Below are 17,474 nucleotides of genomic sequence, written 5' to 3' on the forward strand. Positions count from 1 at the left end.
CTTGGGAAGTGTCTTTCATCAATAGATTTCAAAGCAGCTCAAAAAGTCAATTTGAACTAATTTACTCTAAAGTTCTCTTGCCTTATTTATATGTTTCACATAGAATGAAATGTCTTTCACTATTAATGTTTTTTAGTGCTATTGTGAACTGTACCAACAAAATGTATTGCTGCTTTAAATAATAGGATGCCCTACCTGACTGTTCATTGCTGTTGTTCAGACCACATTTATAATACAATTTTGTTTGCCCTCAAGGTCTTTCATCTTTGTAAATGAGTTATAACTCCATGACATAGTTCTGAAATCTTGACGTTCCTTCTGAACAGTGCTGTCACTTTTTGGTAAGGCATAGGAAGTAAAGACAAGACATAGCTGAATCTGAAGTGAAAATGTAAGCATCTTCCAACAGGAAATCATTTTACAGAAATTATTCGAGAAGTAATTGGTTTCCTTGCCATAAATTCTAATTTAGTATTGGGAAAAAAGGTCATACTTTTAAACCGTATATTGCTCTGCAAGCATAACTGAGTTTAAATGTGTGTGCCTGTATAGATGGGTGAATGCTGTTGAAAGCACATATTTTTGTTGGTGGAACTTTTTTTTTTTTCTCTTTATAAGAGTGCCACTGGGAAAATTAACTGCTTGGCTCCTGGCTCACCAAGTTTCCAACTCTTGTACTGTGTTCTTTGCAATCAAATAGTTCAGAATCGTTGCTTGATGAATGTGAGATAAGTTAAATTCAGTTTGGTAGACTAGAAAGGAATGACTGGATTTGGTGTGGTACTTGTGATGGTCAGGCGTTGGATCATTCCTTTCTTGTCTGGGAAAGAGAGTTACTATTAGTCATATGCAGTTTACAAAATTCCAGATGATCAAGATGTGTGGTCCAGTCATACTGCTCCTTCCATTTTAAGATTTTTTTAGTTTACTGCTTTTTTGCAAAGTACTGGGGCAGACAAATGCACATTTGATACATATATACACACACACGCTCTCTTTGGATGTATACACATACATAAGTAACATTAATCAATCCAATGCTTTTTTCATTTTCAGGAGAGTGTTCGAACTTTGAAAGTTCTTACAGTATTGTGGTGAGAGCTGATTAAAATCTGCCACTCCTTTACAGATATAGATTAACTGGCTAGGCTAAGATCTTGTAAATCTCTGGACCCAAGTTGTGTACTGAAGCAACTATCTGAGTGTTTCACTGAAGTCAGTATGCGTTTTTTAAATGTTAAAAGTTAAAGTGCTATTTAATTTGTGTAAGTTATAGTATTTTTCCTAGTTAAAATGAGTAAAGGTTTGCGTTCATAGTAGGATTTTGATGTTCATGGACGGCGTAATTCAAACTCCACTTAAATCACTGCAGAAGTTCTGAATGGCTTCAGTCACCACCAAGGAGAACAAAAAACTAGCTAGCAGCAGTGAATTTGGTTGGGGTTTGGGAAACAAAATGCACAGAGCAGAAAATGATCTAAAAAAGCCTTCAACTACAAAACAGGATATACGAGTTGAACAGTGTAAGCCTGCTGCTTCCAGCCATTCTGCCCAGGTGCATGTGTTGCAATTCTAGCCCATTTATTTGCTGTATGGTTATTCCAACAGGAGAAGGCTTCATATGACTCAGGTCTGTATTTTCAAACAGATTTCTGGTATGTTGAGATAGTTTTATATTGAAATGTTAAGTTTTTAGGGGGGATTTTAAGGTATTTATGAATAACATTACATTTTTTAGTCTTTGTGATTTAATGTGGACAAGTTTGGTGGCATAGAGATAAGCTTGATAGTCTTGGAAGAGTGCATAGACAGCTCACTACAGTTAGTTTAAATTCCGGGCAAGAGTTTGTTTTGAGAATTAGAAATATTTTGTTCTGTTTGATATTTGGGTGAGGAATGTCATTATTCATTTTTCCTTTCAAGCAATCTGTAAAAACAAATCAGGACTTTAGAAACTGGGTTGTTTTCCTAGTGTGTGCCGGGATTTTCCTCCCACACTTGCCTCTCTTCATTTACTCCCCTGCATTCAGCTTCTTAGAGCTGATTTTCTATGGTTCCCAATAGATTAATAAGGGGAAAATGTCTGATCTTTCAGCTGACTTCATTTCTACTGCCTCCACGATGCCATGTTCTTTGCTAATGTGACAATTTGCATGATGTTGTCCATCATGCTTTGTACTATGATATTGCTGTTCAGTATTGCTGATTTGACTGGTTTGTTTGCTCTGAACAGGTTGTCTCCCGGTTCCGATGTCTACGTCACGGTTTCATCCATTGCCTTAGCAAGATCGCAACAGTGCCGTAATTCTCCAAGCAACTTATCATCCTCAAGTGAGACTGGCTCTGGTGGGGGCACATACAGACAAAAATCTATGCCAGAAGGGTAGGCACCAGACTTTTTTCATATTCTTTATAGGCAAGTTTTTTGTTTTCTGTTCCATTTGTTGTATATTAAACTAAAGGAGTGCTTACACAGCCTCCTGTCAGCTGTTGTTTACACACATTAAAACATTTGTTTTCAAATATCACTGTCATGCTTCTTGAAAAAGTCAGTTTTAAGAATCCGTTGCTTCCACCTTCTCCCGTTGTGACCTAACCTCTCTCTCTGATCCTAGTCTACAACTGCTCAGGTTACTATACAAAGGGACCTTTATGTATTTAAAAATCTTCATTAAAGGCACTGGTTTCATGTTGCAAATGGCTTCATTTCACAGGTTTAGATTCTAAAATAAAATAAGTAATAGGCTTGGGACTTTGCAGTCTGTGCTAATAGTTGAAGCAAAGTAGTGTTGAGTGCAACTAAGACTTCACACAAAAGTGCTAAGTAATCCACAGTCTTTTTCATATATTCACAGTCATTCTGTTTTAAAGTGCTCTCTTCCAACTTCCCAGAAATCTTCAAACTCTCTGAAGTGATCCAATGTCAATGTAAGGGGCAACTTGCAGAGGAAGAAATTAAATCTGTATCATTTTCAGAGAGTACTGAAAGGAGCAATAAATCAAGCATTCTCCAAGTAGGGAAAAAAATAATTGGCAGCAGGAGAGCTGTCTACCACATTCCAAATTACTTCCTATAGAGAAGATAAAGGGGCAAAACTGCTGATAGTTCACACTGCAAAGCTTCCCTCTGAAGTCTTCTTGAGCACATGGCAGGTCATTGTGAGCAATTCATTCTGGTTTGGGTCTTTTATAAAGTAGAAGTATCTTTTTCTCTATTTTAAAATATATATTATTAGTAAGATTAAACACCATTGTCAGGAACTGCTTAGCACAAGGCACTGTCTTTTGCCTGTTTAGGTGCCTGTTAGGGGACACTGCTCTGTGTCAGTCCAGAGACTGCTGTTCTGAGCATGTATTTGGACAAGTGCTGCTTCTTGCTCTAGAGCACTGAAGATTTGTCCTCCCTGTCCTTCTCCTTGCAGCTCAGTTTGAGGTTTTCTGAAGAGACTATCTCTTCTTTTCTGCACACCTCCCTGAAGGCTTTGATTTGTGAGACCATCAGGCCTGTTCAGGTCATTATTTAAGTTTGTGCTTAAGTCCTATTGACATTAGGAGATTTGCTCTAAACCCGTTAAATTTTGCTATAAGGAAACTAAATAGAAGTGTGTCCAGAGCTCTGCAGCTGGAAAAAGCACTTAACCTCTTTATACACTGCATACTTCCTGGCTCTTTCATGCCAGCAGCACTTATGAGTTGCCTTGAATTCTGAAGAGCGGTTTGTGCTCCCAATATCTTGTCTGCTCCTTTCCAACTACATCATTTGGTCTACAAAAAAGGTATTGCTGCCATATGTCCTTAGACCATCACGACCATAACTGCTTGAGTAGGAAGGGATTTTCAGACACGCTGGGGTTTTTGTTTTGAATTGGCCTCAAAGCACACCAGCACCCATCCCAACCCTTTTCCATCTTTCATGTTAATTATACACATATGTTCACTACAGCATTCTTTGAGCGTTTTGCAAGTTCAGCAGAGAGATGTGTCCTAGAAACCTTGCATATACAGTCTTTTTGGTTCTGAAGCTTTAATTCGGTACAAGGAAACACCTTTTAAATGCAATAATGAAAGAAGTAGTTAATACGAGAACTTTGCGTGTTCTTTATTGGATTTTTTTTTAAAAAAAAAAACAACCACTTATTAAACTCCAATTATTTGACTATTGTGTTCTATTCTTATAGAAATAGCACTTTGCCTCCCATACTGTCGTCGTACACATGAATCATATTTACTCAGGACTTTCCAAATATTTTCTACCAGGCTAGATGGAAAGCATGAAAAATGTAATTATGAAGGAAACTTTCCCTTGCCTTGATAAGCAAAGTAATGTCTGTCACATTACTAAAAATCACTGCAGTTCCATGTGCATCTTCCGTAGAGATTCGTCTGAGAGACCAGATTCAGGGCATCTCTGTAGTGATGTTCGATGTACCAGGTAGAGCTGATTGGCGATTTACTCGTATATGTTGTTAAAATAGGGGAGAAATGTTGTAGCATTCAATTGCTAAGGTGTTGGAGAAAAGGATGGGCTGGAGTAGGTACCTAGCCGAGGGGGCACCATGTCCTGAAGGTAATCTTCCTGAGGTGAGGCTCCAGTGTGCTCTCGGTATGCCAGTCCCTGAGATTTCCCAGAGCAGGAAATCTCAACTGCATAATTTGTGTATACATTTCTTTCTTGTTGCATGATATGACAGATTTGGAAAGTTTGTGAAACTTAAATGACTGGAAGCATGGGTGTGAGTCCAACCTCTCTCAGACGTCGGTAAGAGCAGTAACTGCTGCCTCTTCTAGATTATGCGTCCGTATCCTAAGCTGGGTATAGGCAAAAACTTCACTGCCTTCAAGAATGTCCAAATTGGTCTTGCTGTACATATGTGTGTTTTGTATACTTATCCTGTGTTTACCTGAAGGTATGTATATGTAATAAATGATTATAGAATGTAAAAATGAAATTTGAAAATACCGAAATAATGAGTTTCTTCTTACGATGTATATATAAAATGTATATTTAAACAATTTCCCTGTTCTTTTAATCCAGATTGATTTCTCCTTCGAGTTTTTTGGGTTCGTTCCTACATACCCTAATAGGCTATATATTTAAGCAGCACAGAATATAGCACCACCTGCATTTATTATTCCTGCTTTTAAATAGCCTGCTTCATGTAAAAAAAGGAAATCTAAAGACATATCTTGCTGCTCAATTAAGAGAGCAGTGATTTTAATGAAATAAAATTAGCAACATGGTGGTTTTGTATATCTCTAATCTTGGAAAAAAGATCCCACATCATAAAATATGCCAAATGCAAAACTGCCTGCTTTCATACATATGAACATTATGGGATTTAGGTAAGAGGACAGCACATAGAAAGTATAATATTGGTGCAACACAACTTCATCACACCAAAGTTTCTTGGGGTTTTGGCTTTTTCTTTTAGATAACAACTTCTAATTATTTTGTCATGAAAAGATATTCTTCCCAAAATACTTCACAAGTCTTAAAAGTTTGAAAATTACCTCAGATCAGTGTTTAAAGAATCAATCAGCTTTTGAAATCTTGTGTTTAGACTTGTTATGCATCTATTGAATTGGTATTGAATTCATCGTGTTTAATTTAGGTATTTGATTAAGTGAAATTCTAGCTAGTCCGTGTGGATAGGAAAGGGAAAGCATTACTTACATAATGCAATTTCAATTTAAATTGGTTGCATTCAGAAGGCAGATATATCCAGGTGTTCTTCACTTCATCAAACCATGTGTTGGCTGTACCAGGGAGCGGTGAACAAAAGAGAAGTAGGGTCATGTTTGGGTAAAATTTAGAAGGCCCAAGTTTCAAAATGTGACATTTCGGAGCTGTGCTGCATGTACACGCACGTTCCAGCTGCTTGGTCTAAGGATAGTAGTGGGATTTTGTTGTTCTGAGTCATGTGATGTTTCTTTGGTGGATTCATTTGAGTTAACAAGTACATAAATTTTCAGACGGGGTAGCCACGCTGAGCTTGTTCTGATAGAGTGGCAGATGTCTGTTTTACATCGGAAGTCATGTGGGGCAGTCTGTAGCTGTAGTAGAGTGAGTAGAAAGCACAGTTTGGGGTATTTTATTTTCTTTTATTATGTTAGACACTTAAAGCTAGAGAAACTTCTTCATATATAGAGAATATATTGGCTTGTAATTCTTTTGGGTGTTACTCTGTGCATGTAGAGTTTTGGTAAAATTTTTTTCCTTCAGGGTATGTCTGATTAAAAAAACCCAAACACCAACAGCTCAGAAATGGATTATTCTTGATGAATTCTTAATGATTGATCTGCTAATTCTGAACCCAACTATAATTCTTACAGACTTATGAATGATTTATAAGTAATACAGAATTATAGATTTAATTCTTACAGACTTCTAGGCATATAATGCATGTGGACTTCAATATGGCACAGAGGGACTGTGTGTCTTCTTTGTCATTAGGTTCTTCTCCTTGAGTTTACTTTAGCTCTATTGAGCTTTCCAAAATCCATCTGACTAATCTAGCAGGATTTACAAAAAGTCCATTGAACTCTATGCTTTCTTCTACAGCAATAGGTATACACGTCTCGCTGCTTTCCTACGCCTGTATTTAGTTTACACTAGTAAATTCAAATTATTTTATGATCCAATAACTTCATAATTTACAGAATTTATACCTCCCAGGTTTTGGGAGTCCATAGTCAGTACAGTCAACTTTATAAACTCTTAATTAAAACGTTTGGTAGTGTAATATTGCCCCAAATGAATCTATGTTGCTTGCATATGTGTCTGTGTCACCTAGGTATGACCTTAATAGCCTTTTGCTTAGAACCCAGGAAAGTGGCCGAGATCCATGGGATTGTCCCAACAAACTTTCTGATGCTCACTTTGACTAGATTGGGGTAGTACTTTCCCAGTTAAAAGGATCCATCCTTGAAATCTTTTCCCAACAAACACATCTCTTTTTCCTGTGTGGCTTTTATCCAAACTTTTAAGTTTTACTCATTGCGGTTAATTTTCTGTAACCATGTAACGGTCTGGTCACCTTTCCATGTAAACATCTATGTAAATGAAAACTAATAATTTTATTTCTGGATGTTTTCGTCTGGTTTCTTAATTGTATGCACTGTAACTACATGTTCTTTATCAAAGATGCTCAATAAATTAATGTGTACTGTAATCTTATGCATTAAAGGTGCTAAATGGGTCCTGAAGCTGCCACAAAAATGAAATGGAAAATCGTTATAAAACCCTCAAGGAGTTGTACTATGCATTGCTCTGCTCTGTTGTTTGACACTAGCTTCTTAAAAGTGCTCTTTTCTCCTTACGTGAGATTTATGCATATTTAAAATCATTATCTGCTTTGTTTTTTGGGGTGTTATAACAGGTTTGGAATTAGCCGTAGATCCCCTGCTTCCATTGACAGGCAGAACACGCAATCAGATACGGGTGGTAGCGGCAAATCCACACCCAGCTGGCAAAGAAGTGAGGATAGTATCGCTGACCAGATGGGTAGGTAATTAAGTCTTTACAAAGAGCAAGCGGTGGTAACCACAAGGTGACTTTGGCAATACCTCTCCATGCAGAGGGAGAACCCTCTTAAGCACTGTGTTTTCAGTGTCTTTGAACGTTAATCTTGTTCATCAGGATGAATAATTAGGTCTGAAGCATATACTAGCTTCTGCAGTCTGTTTCCTTGACACCTATGAGTATCACCTGAAGAAGAACCGATTTCAGTTTTTCATTTGCTTGTGGGACTAAATCTACCTTAATGCTCTTACCTTAAAACATTCTGTCCTTTTAGAAGCGGTTGGGTAGACACACTTATTAATTTGTCTTGCTGTTGAGCACTTGTTTGACCTCGCCTACTATCCCGAGTGGCTTGGCTTAGTTTAATTTTTGCTTAGTTTGTCTAAAGTGCTTGTGATGCTCACTTTCAAATGGTGCTATATAAATGCAAATTGATTGTTTGATCATTGAAGCTATAAAAATACCGTGTACAAAATGGAAAAAATGCGATTAAAGTTTAAATAGTGAAGTAAATCTATAGTTTGGTAATCGCCTTCCACCAGTGTATACATTTTCATTGCACTTGGTAATTAAGCTGTCAGCTGAGGGAACATATTAACTGCATAAAACAGCTGGGTACTGAGAATTTGCTTTGTTAAGCCTTCATTTGAAGTTTTTGCACATACACCTTTTGCTACAGCTATGGCTTGACTTGAGCGGATACCAATGAGATTGACACCAGTGGAAATGTCCTGTCTACAAACAGGATCCAACCTGATGACCATGGTCAAGATTGCTAGATTGTTTTTTTCTAACTTTGTTACCATAGATTAAACAATTCCATACTTTTTGTATTGCACATATAGGTCATCATTTTACTGCATCACAGCTTTTGTTCTATATAAATGGACTAGAGTTGAACACAGAATAAGGTTCAGTTTGATCAGCAGGAGTTCGTAAAGGCAAACGCCACCCTCAAGTTCTGGAGATGTACTTTGTTCACATACCTTCACAACCTCAGTGAGCTGTGCCTTGTTATTGAAGCCATCTGTCAGTCCCTCCCTCACAACTCCCCCCATACTGCTCACTAAAAAGCTGTGATTATACTGATCTGCAGTTCTCATTTTGACAGAACAATTTCTAATCGCATATGTTTTGATACTGTTGTGATGGTAACGACACATGTAAAACTGAGCTTTTGCTCAGCATTACTTTTGCAGACCAACAGTTGGGTGTTGATGCTGGCACTGAGTGTAGCTGCCAGCAAGTTCTGTTGTACAATGTCAGGTGTCACCATATCAGCAAAATAAATAAATAAGACCAAAAAGAACAGGAAAAATTGTGTGGCGGAAGAGGTGGCTCCGGCATTTGGCAAAGGCTGAAAATGCATACTGATATCCCTTGTGTATTGTCCTGCATTCATAGAGTCGCAGTTGGAAGCTGCATCTCCGACTGGAGACTTGATTGCCAAGCTGGTGAATGTAGGTGAAAGTTTGGTTCTGTGCCAGATAAGCACATTTCCACTTGGGATAATCTGTCTCAAGGTAAATAAAGCATTAGGTGCAGTGAATCCACACATTCCTTCCAGGCCCATTCTTAGCTACAGAAGACCTTTGTTCTTTGTGCACCAACACTGCTTGTTACCACTTGGCAGGGGGAATCAAGTTTGATGATATTATTGTTATTATTTTTATTTTATTTTATATTTTTAAAAAAGCTTTTAAATTTGTTTTTTAAAAAGCTAGTAATGCTGCAGATCAAGATGAACAAATCATAGCTGTGCTGGGGAAAGCTTTAAAGCACTGCTAATTAGCACGGGTATTGTTAAGTACTTGATGTTCATAAGCACATATCCTACCTAAAAGCAGCATTTTTAGAAGTGCAGACTATTGCATAACCACAAGAGACAAGATACAGATAAAAAGTTACAACTAGGAAAGATTCTTTTAAAATACTGACCTTGTGCTCCGAGAACGCAGTTACCTACCTGAAGGGCTGTGTCTGAACACCCTCCAGACCTCCATAGTTATCTCCTAGGAAAAAATAAGCTTAATTAGCAAAGAGCACTCCTATGAATATCCACGTAAGAGGAATGAATTGAATTCTGTCCACTTTTGTCTCATTTAGTTTAGTAAGTGTTCCTTTGTTTTGTACATCTCTGCAGTTTTCACATTCACAGCCATCAATTTTTAAGGGAATATTGTGATGTCAACACATTTTTGCTATCTCTTCAGTTAGAAAGTGTTTATTTAACTCACCTTAACTTTGACAAGAAATATGTGTAGTAGTTGGAGAAAATGTGTTCATTTAAGTGATCACTGTAGACTTTTGCTATTGGCCTGCCTTGCGTAGAATACAATTTAAGGCAATGTGGATCTTCAAGTTATTTAATTTTTTGTCCACAGGCAATGTACATACAGAGATACAATGTCAATACACTGTGAAAATGAATATTCTGCTGTTTTAATGCTCTGATACGGTGCTGTTGGACAATAGGAGCATATACCATTCAGATTGTTCTAACAAAAGCCAGGATGGTGGCTGCTGGTTTTTCCTGAAGTCTTACTGATTTACGCTAGGCAGGAATGAGCTCCTCACTTACTCACCTGTGTTTTGTCACAATATGTATTTTTTTTTATTTGGAATGAATTTTGTATTAGGTTTCCAAAGTTTTTGGCTAATGGTAGTATTTGAAAAATTGCAGTGTAAAATTAGGTTACACATTTTCTTAGTTTGTTGCACTGCTTATGCTCTTCAGTACATCGTTGTGTGCTGTATTGCAGAACCAACATGCCATCTCCCAGCAGTATCAAAAGTACTGCCATCCTTCAGAGAAAGCCCCAGTGGAAGACTGATGAGACAGGATCCTGTGGTTCACTTGTCTCCAAATAAGCAGGGTCATGTAAGTTATCCTAAAAAAATGAATTATTTAATGTTTTGCTCTTGCTCCACAAGCTCTTGATACCAAAAGTGTTGTTCAAAGTTATATTTAGAATATCAGTTAAAAAAAAGAAAGAAAAAAATTCTCAAGCCCTGTTCCCTACTAGAACATGGAGGAAGCAGTAGAGCAGACCTGTTGTTTCCTGAATCCTACAGAAGCTAAGCACAGCCTACTGAAATATTTATTAGTTGTTAAAGTATTTTTGCCAGTTGAACAGCAACTCCGTGTCTGATATCTTGTGATAAGTAGAGGATTTGTGGGAGTTTGCAAAGCTATTCCTAGGCCTCACATGTGAGACTTAGTTTACTAATATATTTTTAATGCAACACTCAGAAAGCTGCTTGTTTGAAACAGAATAATGATCTTGCTTTTGGTTTTGTATTTTCTCCACTTTCCTCATCTAATGTAATTTTTACTTCCTTTCCATAATCTACCTTGCACACTGTTGGAAGACTTTGAAAGATATGCTGGAATCCTGCTGAAGAAAATCTTTCTTGTTTTATTTGTGTTTAGTGTCTAAATGGTAAAGTCTGCCTTTCTGTCTCTGCAGAGTTAGATATTCACACCTTTTTGGAGACTGTCACTTCCTGATTTACATACAGAGAGATAGATAAATGCAGTAATGTTCATAAATTTAAAATGTCTTGAAAATTATTTAAGTCACTAGACTCAAAAGACCCCACCCTTTAAACTTTAATTTACCCAATAAACTGTATCACTTGGTTTTTTTATTTATTTGTACAATCAGCTAAAGTACATAGTTTTGTTGTGTGGTTATACTGAAAGTATTAGTTGCATTTATATAGGTGTGAGAAAGTCTTTAATTGGTTCCTGTTACTTGCTTCTGCTTACCAGCTTTCTTTTTTCAATACAATTGAAAGTGTTGCTTTTAGGTTATTAATTCATAACATCCTTATTATTCTTAAAAAAAAACCACCACCAAAAAAACCCAACAACAACACACCTGTCTTCATATTCTCAGGAGCGCAAACTAGTTTTTATATTTAGATTGACCTGTTTTCCATGAGATGTATTTGACCGTATAATGATGTAATACATAACTCATTAGTTTGCATGCGAAGTGTAGCACTGGAATTATTAATGCTTGCATTGTTCTCATTTAGTCATTGTTAAAGTAAATCTTTATTATGTAGACAGATGGATGGGGGGGAGTGATGCAGTTCCTAATGAAGAGCAGTAACTTTAATTGGAGATAACTAGGAGTCCAGATCAACTTAATATTCCTCCTGGTTTTCTGTCAATTCTTGCTTTAGTATAAGAAATGTGGATGCCGAAATTTCTTGCTCTCAGTATACATCCGATCTCTATTTTTCCTCTTTTCCAGTGAAAACAGAAACAGTATCTAATCTTTTATATTTGACTAGGATCTCTGCCTATGCCTGTTTGGTGAAACTCCAGGGGTAGACAAATAGGAAAGGTGGTTCAAGTCTCCTTTCCATCCGTTCCCTTATTCCTGGGCCATCTGGTCACCAAACAAGTCCATTGCCTACTGAAAAACTGCTTCAGCTCTGATTTATATAGATGATCAGAACGTAAATAAATTCTGTAGATGGAAACTAAAATTAAGGAATTCAGATGGATATAAATACCCCAAAGGTAGCTGAGCTACTAAGCAATGATGAGTGTATGGCAAGAAGTTCTTCCTGTAATGGGATATTCCACCAATGCCCACCATAGAATTGAGGACATTGAGTTTCTTCATAACAGCTGGCTGTAACCAAGGACAGAACACACAAACCAGCCAGACCCTGGCATGCCCTGATGGGACAATTTCAAAGCATTGCATGAAAGCTTCCTCCCTTGCAATTTTGCCTCTTGGAAAACAGTTTCAGTTAAATGGCATTTCAGTGGTCATTTGCAAAGGACACTCCTGCTGAGGAGGAAATACACCCTACTACAGTGGTTATTTTGCTCTACTTTAACCTTTTGGTAGGCAATTGGATTATTAAAATAACCTGTGCACTTTCTGTGGATTAGTTATGTTTCATGTTCTAAAATGTTGGAGTCTTAAAATTAGAATATTTTTAATTATAGTAGTTATAAACCAAGTCAAAGTCTAGCTCAGCCAATTTCATTGGACTGGGCTGAGCAGAATTGTGCTTGAAAGGAAACAGTGTAAAGTATTTTGGGACAAGCTACAAACAACTCTGGCCTTCTCTGGATAGTTAAAACATGGCTTCCAAATCCATATGAAAGCTTTTTGCGCACCCAGAACAGAGCACATGCATTGTGTTGGAATGAAATTTTTAGAGTTTATTAGTCTCCTCAATGTACCTATCCAATACCTCAGGGTAGAAGAACTCCTATTGTGCAGTGGTGACTTTTGTAATCGTTTATTTGCTCCTAGTCTTTATTGCCATAATTCTGAAATAAACCTACAAGTGTGGTTTTTTTGGATTGTTGTTTCTTCTGTAGTCTGACAGCCACTACTCCAGCCACTCCAGCAGCAATACTCTCTCCAGCAATGCCTCCAGTGCTCACAGTGATGAGAAATGGTATGACAGTGGGGAGCGCACTGAATCAGAGCTGAACAGCTACAACTACCTTCAAGGGACTTCAGCTGATAGTGGCATAGATACCACTTCCTACGGACCTAGCCATGGCAGCACTGCCTCCCTGGGAGCAGCAACATCTCCCCGTACAGGGCTAACAAAGGAGAAAGTGGCACCGCTGTGGCATAGCTCCAGCGAAGTGGTCTCCATTGCAGACAGGACATTGGAAAAAGACAGCCACATAGACCGAAAGACCGAGTCTTCACTGAGCCTGGATATTCACAGCAAGAGTCAACCAGCCTCCAATCCTCTAACAAGGGAGAACAGTGCTTATAGTCTTAGTGATGCCATCTCACATACAAGGTAATTTTCACCTCTTACGAGATTGATCCCTCCACGCTCATTTTCCCATTCTCACTCTCTAGCCTATCAAAAGTGAGAAGTGGATGTTGAAGAGAGGTTTCTACTGATGTTAACCAGTGTTTTGAAGATCTCACTGTGCAGAATGCTTGAAAATTAAGACCACCTTTAGTCTTCGCATCTGCTACTGCTTATAACACTAAAGAATGCCTTTGAGAGCATATTCCATACTGCTGCTACTAAACTAATGTAAGACACGTGTCTGATGTGTTTATAAGGAATATCTTGCAAGAACTGCAGTTCATATATGGATCAGAAAGGAGATCGGTCCATTTTATTAATGCACATAATATTTAATATGTGTGTTTAAGATGAGGTTCTTTTTTAATCTTGCAAGTACGCGTTTCAGATGTTTTGCATTTTTTTCCCAGTCTTTTTGTTTAGAAATCTGCTTGCAGTCAGTATGATCAAGACCGAGAGCAAGTTGCTTGGGAGTGCTAGCGTGTAGATTTTAATCTCATTCTGCTGCAAGCTTGTGGGTATGAGACATTGCAGTCACCTTCGCTTTCTCCTTCTAGCCACTTGCAAAACTGGCAATATCAAGTATATGTATAATTGTTCCACACCTCAGGTGGAAGATACCCACTTTACAACTTAATCAGAGCTGCTAGAGGCAGAAAATATTTTAGACCATTTTCCTAACCCATTTTCCAAGAAGTATTCAGTGCACTTTTTGAAAAATGCTCATACTGTGTCATTCTAGCAACAAGAAAAAAACCACAGCTCTTTCAAGGAAGATGTGTGATCATCATAATTGTTTGGCCTTGCAGAGCCTGACTGTTGCATTTTTATTCTTATGGCACATCTGTTTTGAGTGTGCAGCTAAAATACCTACGGGCTGAAAGTCTGAAGCAATTTTTGCTAATTGTTTTGAGCAAAGCTACAGTTATGCAAGTCTAGGTGTTCATCAGACAGTTTAACAACTCCTCATACAGTAGCTGCAAATAGGGGTTGTCATAGAGACTGTAATGTGGTGAATGGTTTCCATGTGCTTTGTCATGGTAATTTTGACTAAGTAATCTATTAATGGTGGTCCCACTCCGGTTTCCTGCATCTCTTGGTTGGCCATTTTTGGCACTAAAGCTCATATTCAGTTGATATAAATCCCACCCCAGTCTTTGAGGCTGGTGTTTCTAGTAGCTATGCATGCATGAAGGACTTGAGCAAGTCTGTAGAAAACACTATGCAGAGGGATTTACTTAAATTTTGGGCAATGTTAGCATGTGCCCCTTTCTTGAAGATAAAAATCTATATGGTGGTTATCTACAGTTTTATCCCTTTTATTTTAAGACAAGCGTGTTTATATGCAGTTTTTTATCATTCATTAGAATTTACCACATGCCCTGCAGTACTTGTCTGAATGTAGCTGGCAGTAGCATTAAATGTGAGATTCTTATACAAAATGCTGATTGTAATAAAGTTGTCAGTAGCATTTCACTTGGAAGGATTTTTTCAGAAGCAACTCAAGCCTGGGAAACTTACGTGTAACTCTTGGAAGCTTTATTGTAAAGGTGTGTCTAATGGGAATGGCGTCTTTGTCCATCTGAGGTTCTGGTTTCCTCTTCTCTGAGCTAGGGCTAGTTCAGTAGAAAAGCCAAGAAAATTTAATAGAAAGAAACATATCTTTTCAGGACAGGCAAAGCCTGACAGCTCTCATCTTTGTCTTCCATGAATATACTTTGCAACTTGATTCAAACTTAAGTCTAGGATGTTGTCTCATTATTTGTTACATGATAGCATTGTGTCTCCAAACATGGTATTTTCTCTGGTTGATTTGGATTAATTTATGTGTTGTTTCTCTGATGATACTGAAATGATTCTTTACGTGGTTTTTTGGGTCTGTTACTGAAATTGCCAGATAAAGGTTCCCTAGGCTTTACGCTAAAGAAAACAGCTGGATTTTTTTTTTCCAGTTTCATTTAAAAATCATATGTTAAAAATGCAGCTCTTTGCAAAAAGGAGTAGTAGCAATTTGTAGGACACATGGGGCATGATACTTGAGAAATACTGCAATCCTTGCACCCACATCATTTATTTTGGTGGAGAAAAAACAGACTGACTTGTGTTCCTTCTTTATTATTTCTTATTTTTGAAGACTAGAGTATGTGTTTGATGCCTCACAATAAAGCAAAGGCACGGTCTGGGCTAAAAAGCTTTCATTTTGTTTCTCATGGCGTCCTCAGTTGGTGGTTGCACACTGAACAGCAGTGCTGACCTGAGGAGACCCTGGGTCCAGCTGTTTGCTCCCAGCTCTCCCATAGCTCTTTCTATGGAGGCACAAGAGCTTAGAGCTGGAGGCTCGTTAAACTGGCACTTCCAAAATGTAACCACAGCTGCCTGCTTCAAGGAGGTGAAGGAGGGGAGACTAAAGGATGATTCTGAACAGGCTACTTTTCATGAGAAATGAACAGCTTAATTGGTGTGTTTCTCTATCCGTTTCTAAATTGTTATCCTTTGTTGCTTCTCACATTTTTACCTTTTGCCTGTGGATGCCAGAATGTCTGTAATGTCTTTAGAGTCGGGTTTCTGAGCAAGAAGAAAAGGAATTTGGCCCTGAAAAGAACTCAGTGACAAAAGAAAAGAAAATAACCACAAATTAGAGTGTTTGTGTCTGTAGAAGACAGGAGCGATAATTAGTGTTCAGATCATTTGATGGTGCATAAAAGAACTTGTACCTGAGAATTGGTGGCAAAATGTAAATTATAGTGATTAACTTTTACAGCAGAGCTTCTGGCTGGGTTTTATTTTTCTTCTTCACTCCCATTCCCAAAGTCCTTCCTGATGATTGTGCAGATTTCTCATAGCATCCCAGGAGAATTGCATTATGTAGGCCAGTAATTATACAGAATCATTATAGCTGAATGTCATTAAATGAAGCCATATGTACTGATGGCATGAATTCCCGAGGAAAAAAAAAAAAAATCAAACTTTCATTTCCACCTAAACTGTACGGTTTCTCATGGTCCTCTTACCAAAACTAAAAGGCAAATCATGGCTATTTCTAATCAAGTATCTTTTTCATTACTTCTAATAACTTTAGGATACTTAAAATATTATTTAATGATTGTAGAATACTTTTATGAATGGCTTATCTGCAATTCTTGCAGATTGTCATGTAGTATTTTAATTTGTCCTTAATTTAATCCTTGATGTCTCAATAATTGAGGTGGGAGGTGAGATAACAGTGGCTATCTGTGTCCTGAGAATACGAGGACTGAATTTCTTCCAGATGTAATCCAGCTGGTCCGGGTGTCTGTTACAGTATGAGGAATCCTTTGCATGCTTCTTGGTGTCAAATGCTCTCATAACTTTCCATCACTACCATAGTGCTCCAGCTCCTCTTTAGTTTTTCTAGAGTTTATCCAAAGCCTTTTGCTCTCCAAATACGCTCTTAGTTAACAAGTGCATCTCTTTATCTGTCAGTATTCTATTGACCTGCTTGTATTTACTTGTAGGGTGAAAAGCTTCAGTCACATCCACAGTTCTGTACATAGTTCCTGAAGCAGAAATACTATATTGTAAAACCATAGCTCAAAATATGCAATACATTTTAAAGAAAAAGTGTATTTTAAACTGTATGCTAATTTTCCTGCTTATTTGCCAGGCTGGTCTGGCAAATTATTATTTAATATAATAAATATTAAAGTAATAATATTTAAAATACAGAATGTGTATATACAATATGATATATAATAAAATACTATAATAACTTTATTATATATACATATGCATTTTATATATAAATTTTATGTAGAGCATACTGAACATCATTTTTTGCCCTCTTTACCTAGTAATATTAAGGATCAACACTAGCCTGTCTAGGAGCTGTTACTGGTTTTTATCAAGAAATGTTTCTCACAACTAGCACTTCCTTGAGAACTACCTGATGGATTAAAGAATTCTGAAATGTGATCAGAACTTCCCTTTTCCTACACTGAAGCAAAAGACTTCTCCACTTCTTGAGTGTAATTAGAAGGGGGTAAAAATGAAGGGAAAAAAAAAAAAAGGCCCCATACGTTTTCTTTAAAGATGTGCATCTTCCCCAAATCTTGGTGGTTTAATGTTGCGGTGGTGATGCCACACAGATGGGCTGGTTTAC

General features: G+C 37.5%; 1 protein-coding gene across 2 annotated transcripts in view; it reads left to right on the forward strand.

Moving 5' to 3' along the window:
• The window catches only part of SIPA1L1 (signal induced proliferation associated 1 like 1), a 78,583-nt gene that overhangs the window by 45,561 nt on the left and 15,548 nt on the right, over positions 1 to 17,474 (forward strand). For both annotated transcript variants that reach the window (XM_075151968.1, XM_075151969.1), the window contains exons 10-13: positions 2,234 to 2,383; positions 7,380 to 7,504; positions 10,285 to 10,403; positions 12,879 to 13,318. In XM_075151968.1, coding sequence (XP_075008069.1) covers positions 2,234 to 2,383; positions 7,380 to 7,504; positions 10,285 to 10,403; positions 12,879 to 13,318 — 834 coding nt within the window. The remainder of the gene's footprint in view (positions 1 to 2,233; positions 2,384 to 7,379; positions 7,505 to 10,284; positions 10,404 to 12,878; positions 13,319 to 17,474) is intronic.

This window comes from Calonectris borealis, chromosome 5 (genome assembly GCF_964195595.1).
Source record: "Calonectris borealis chromosome 5, bCalBor7.hap1.2, whole genome shotgun sequence".
Taxonomy (NCBI): Eukaryota; Metazoa; Chordata; class Aves; order Procellariiformes; family Procellariidae; genus Calonectris; species Calonectris borealis.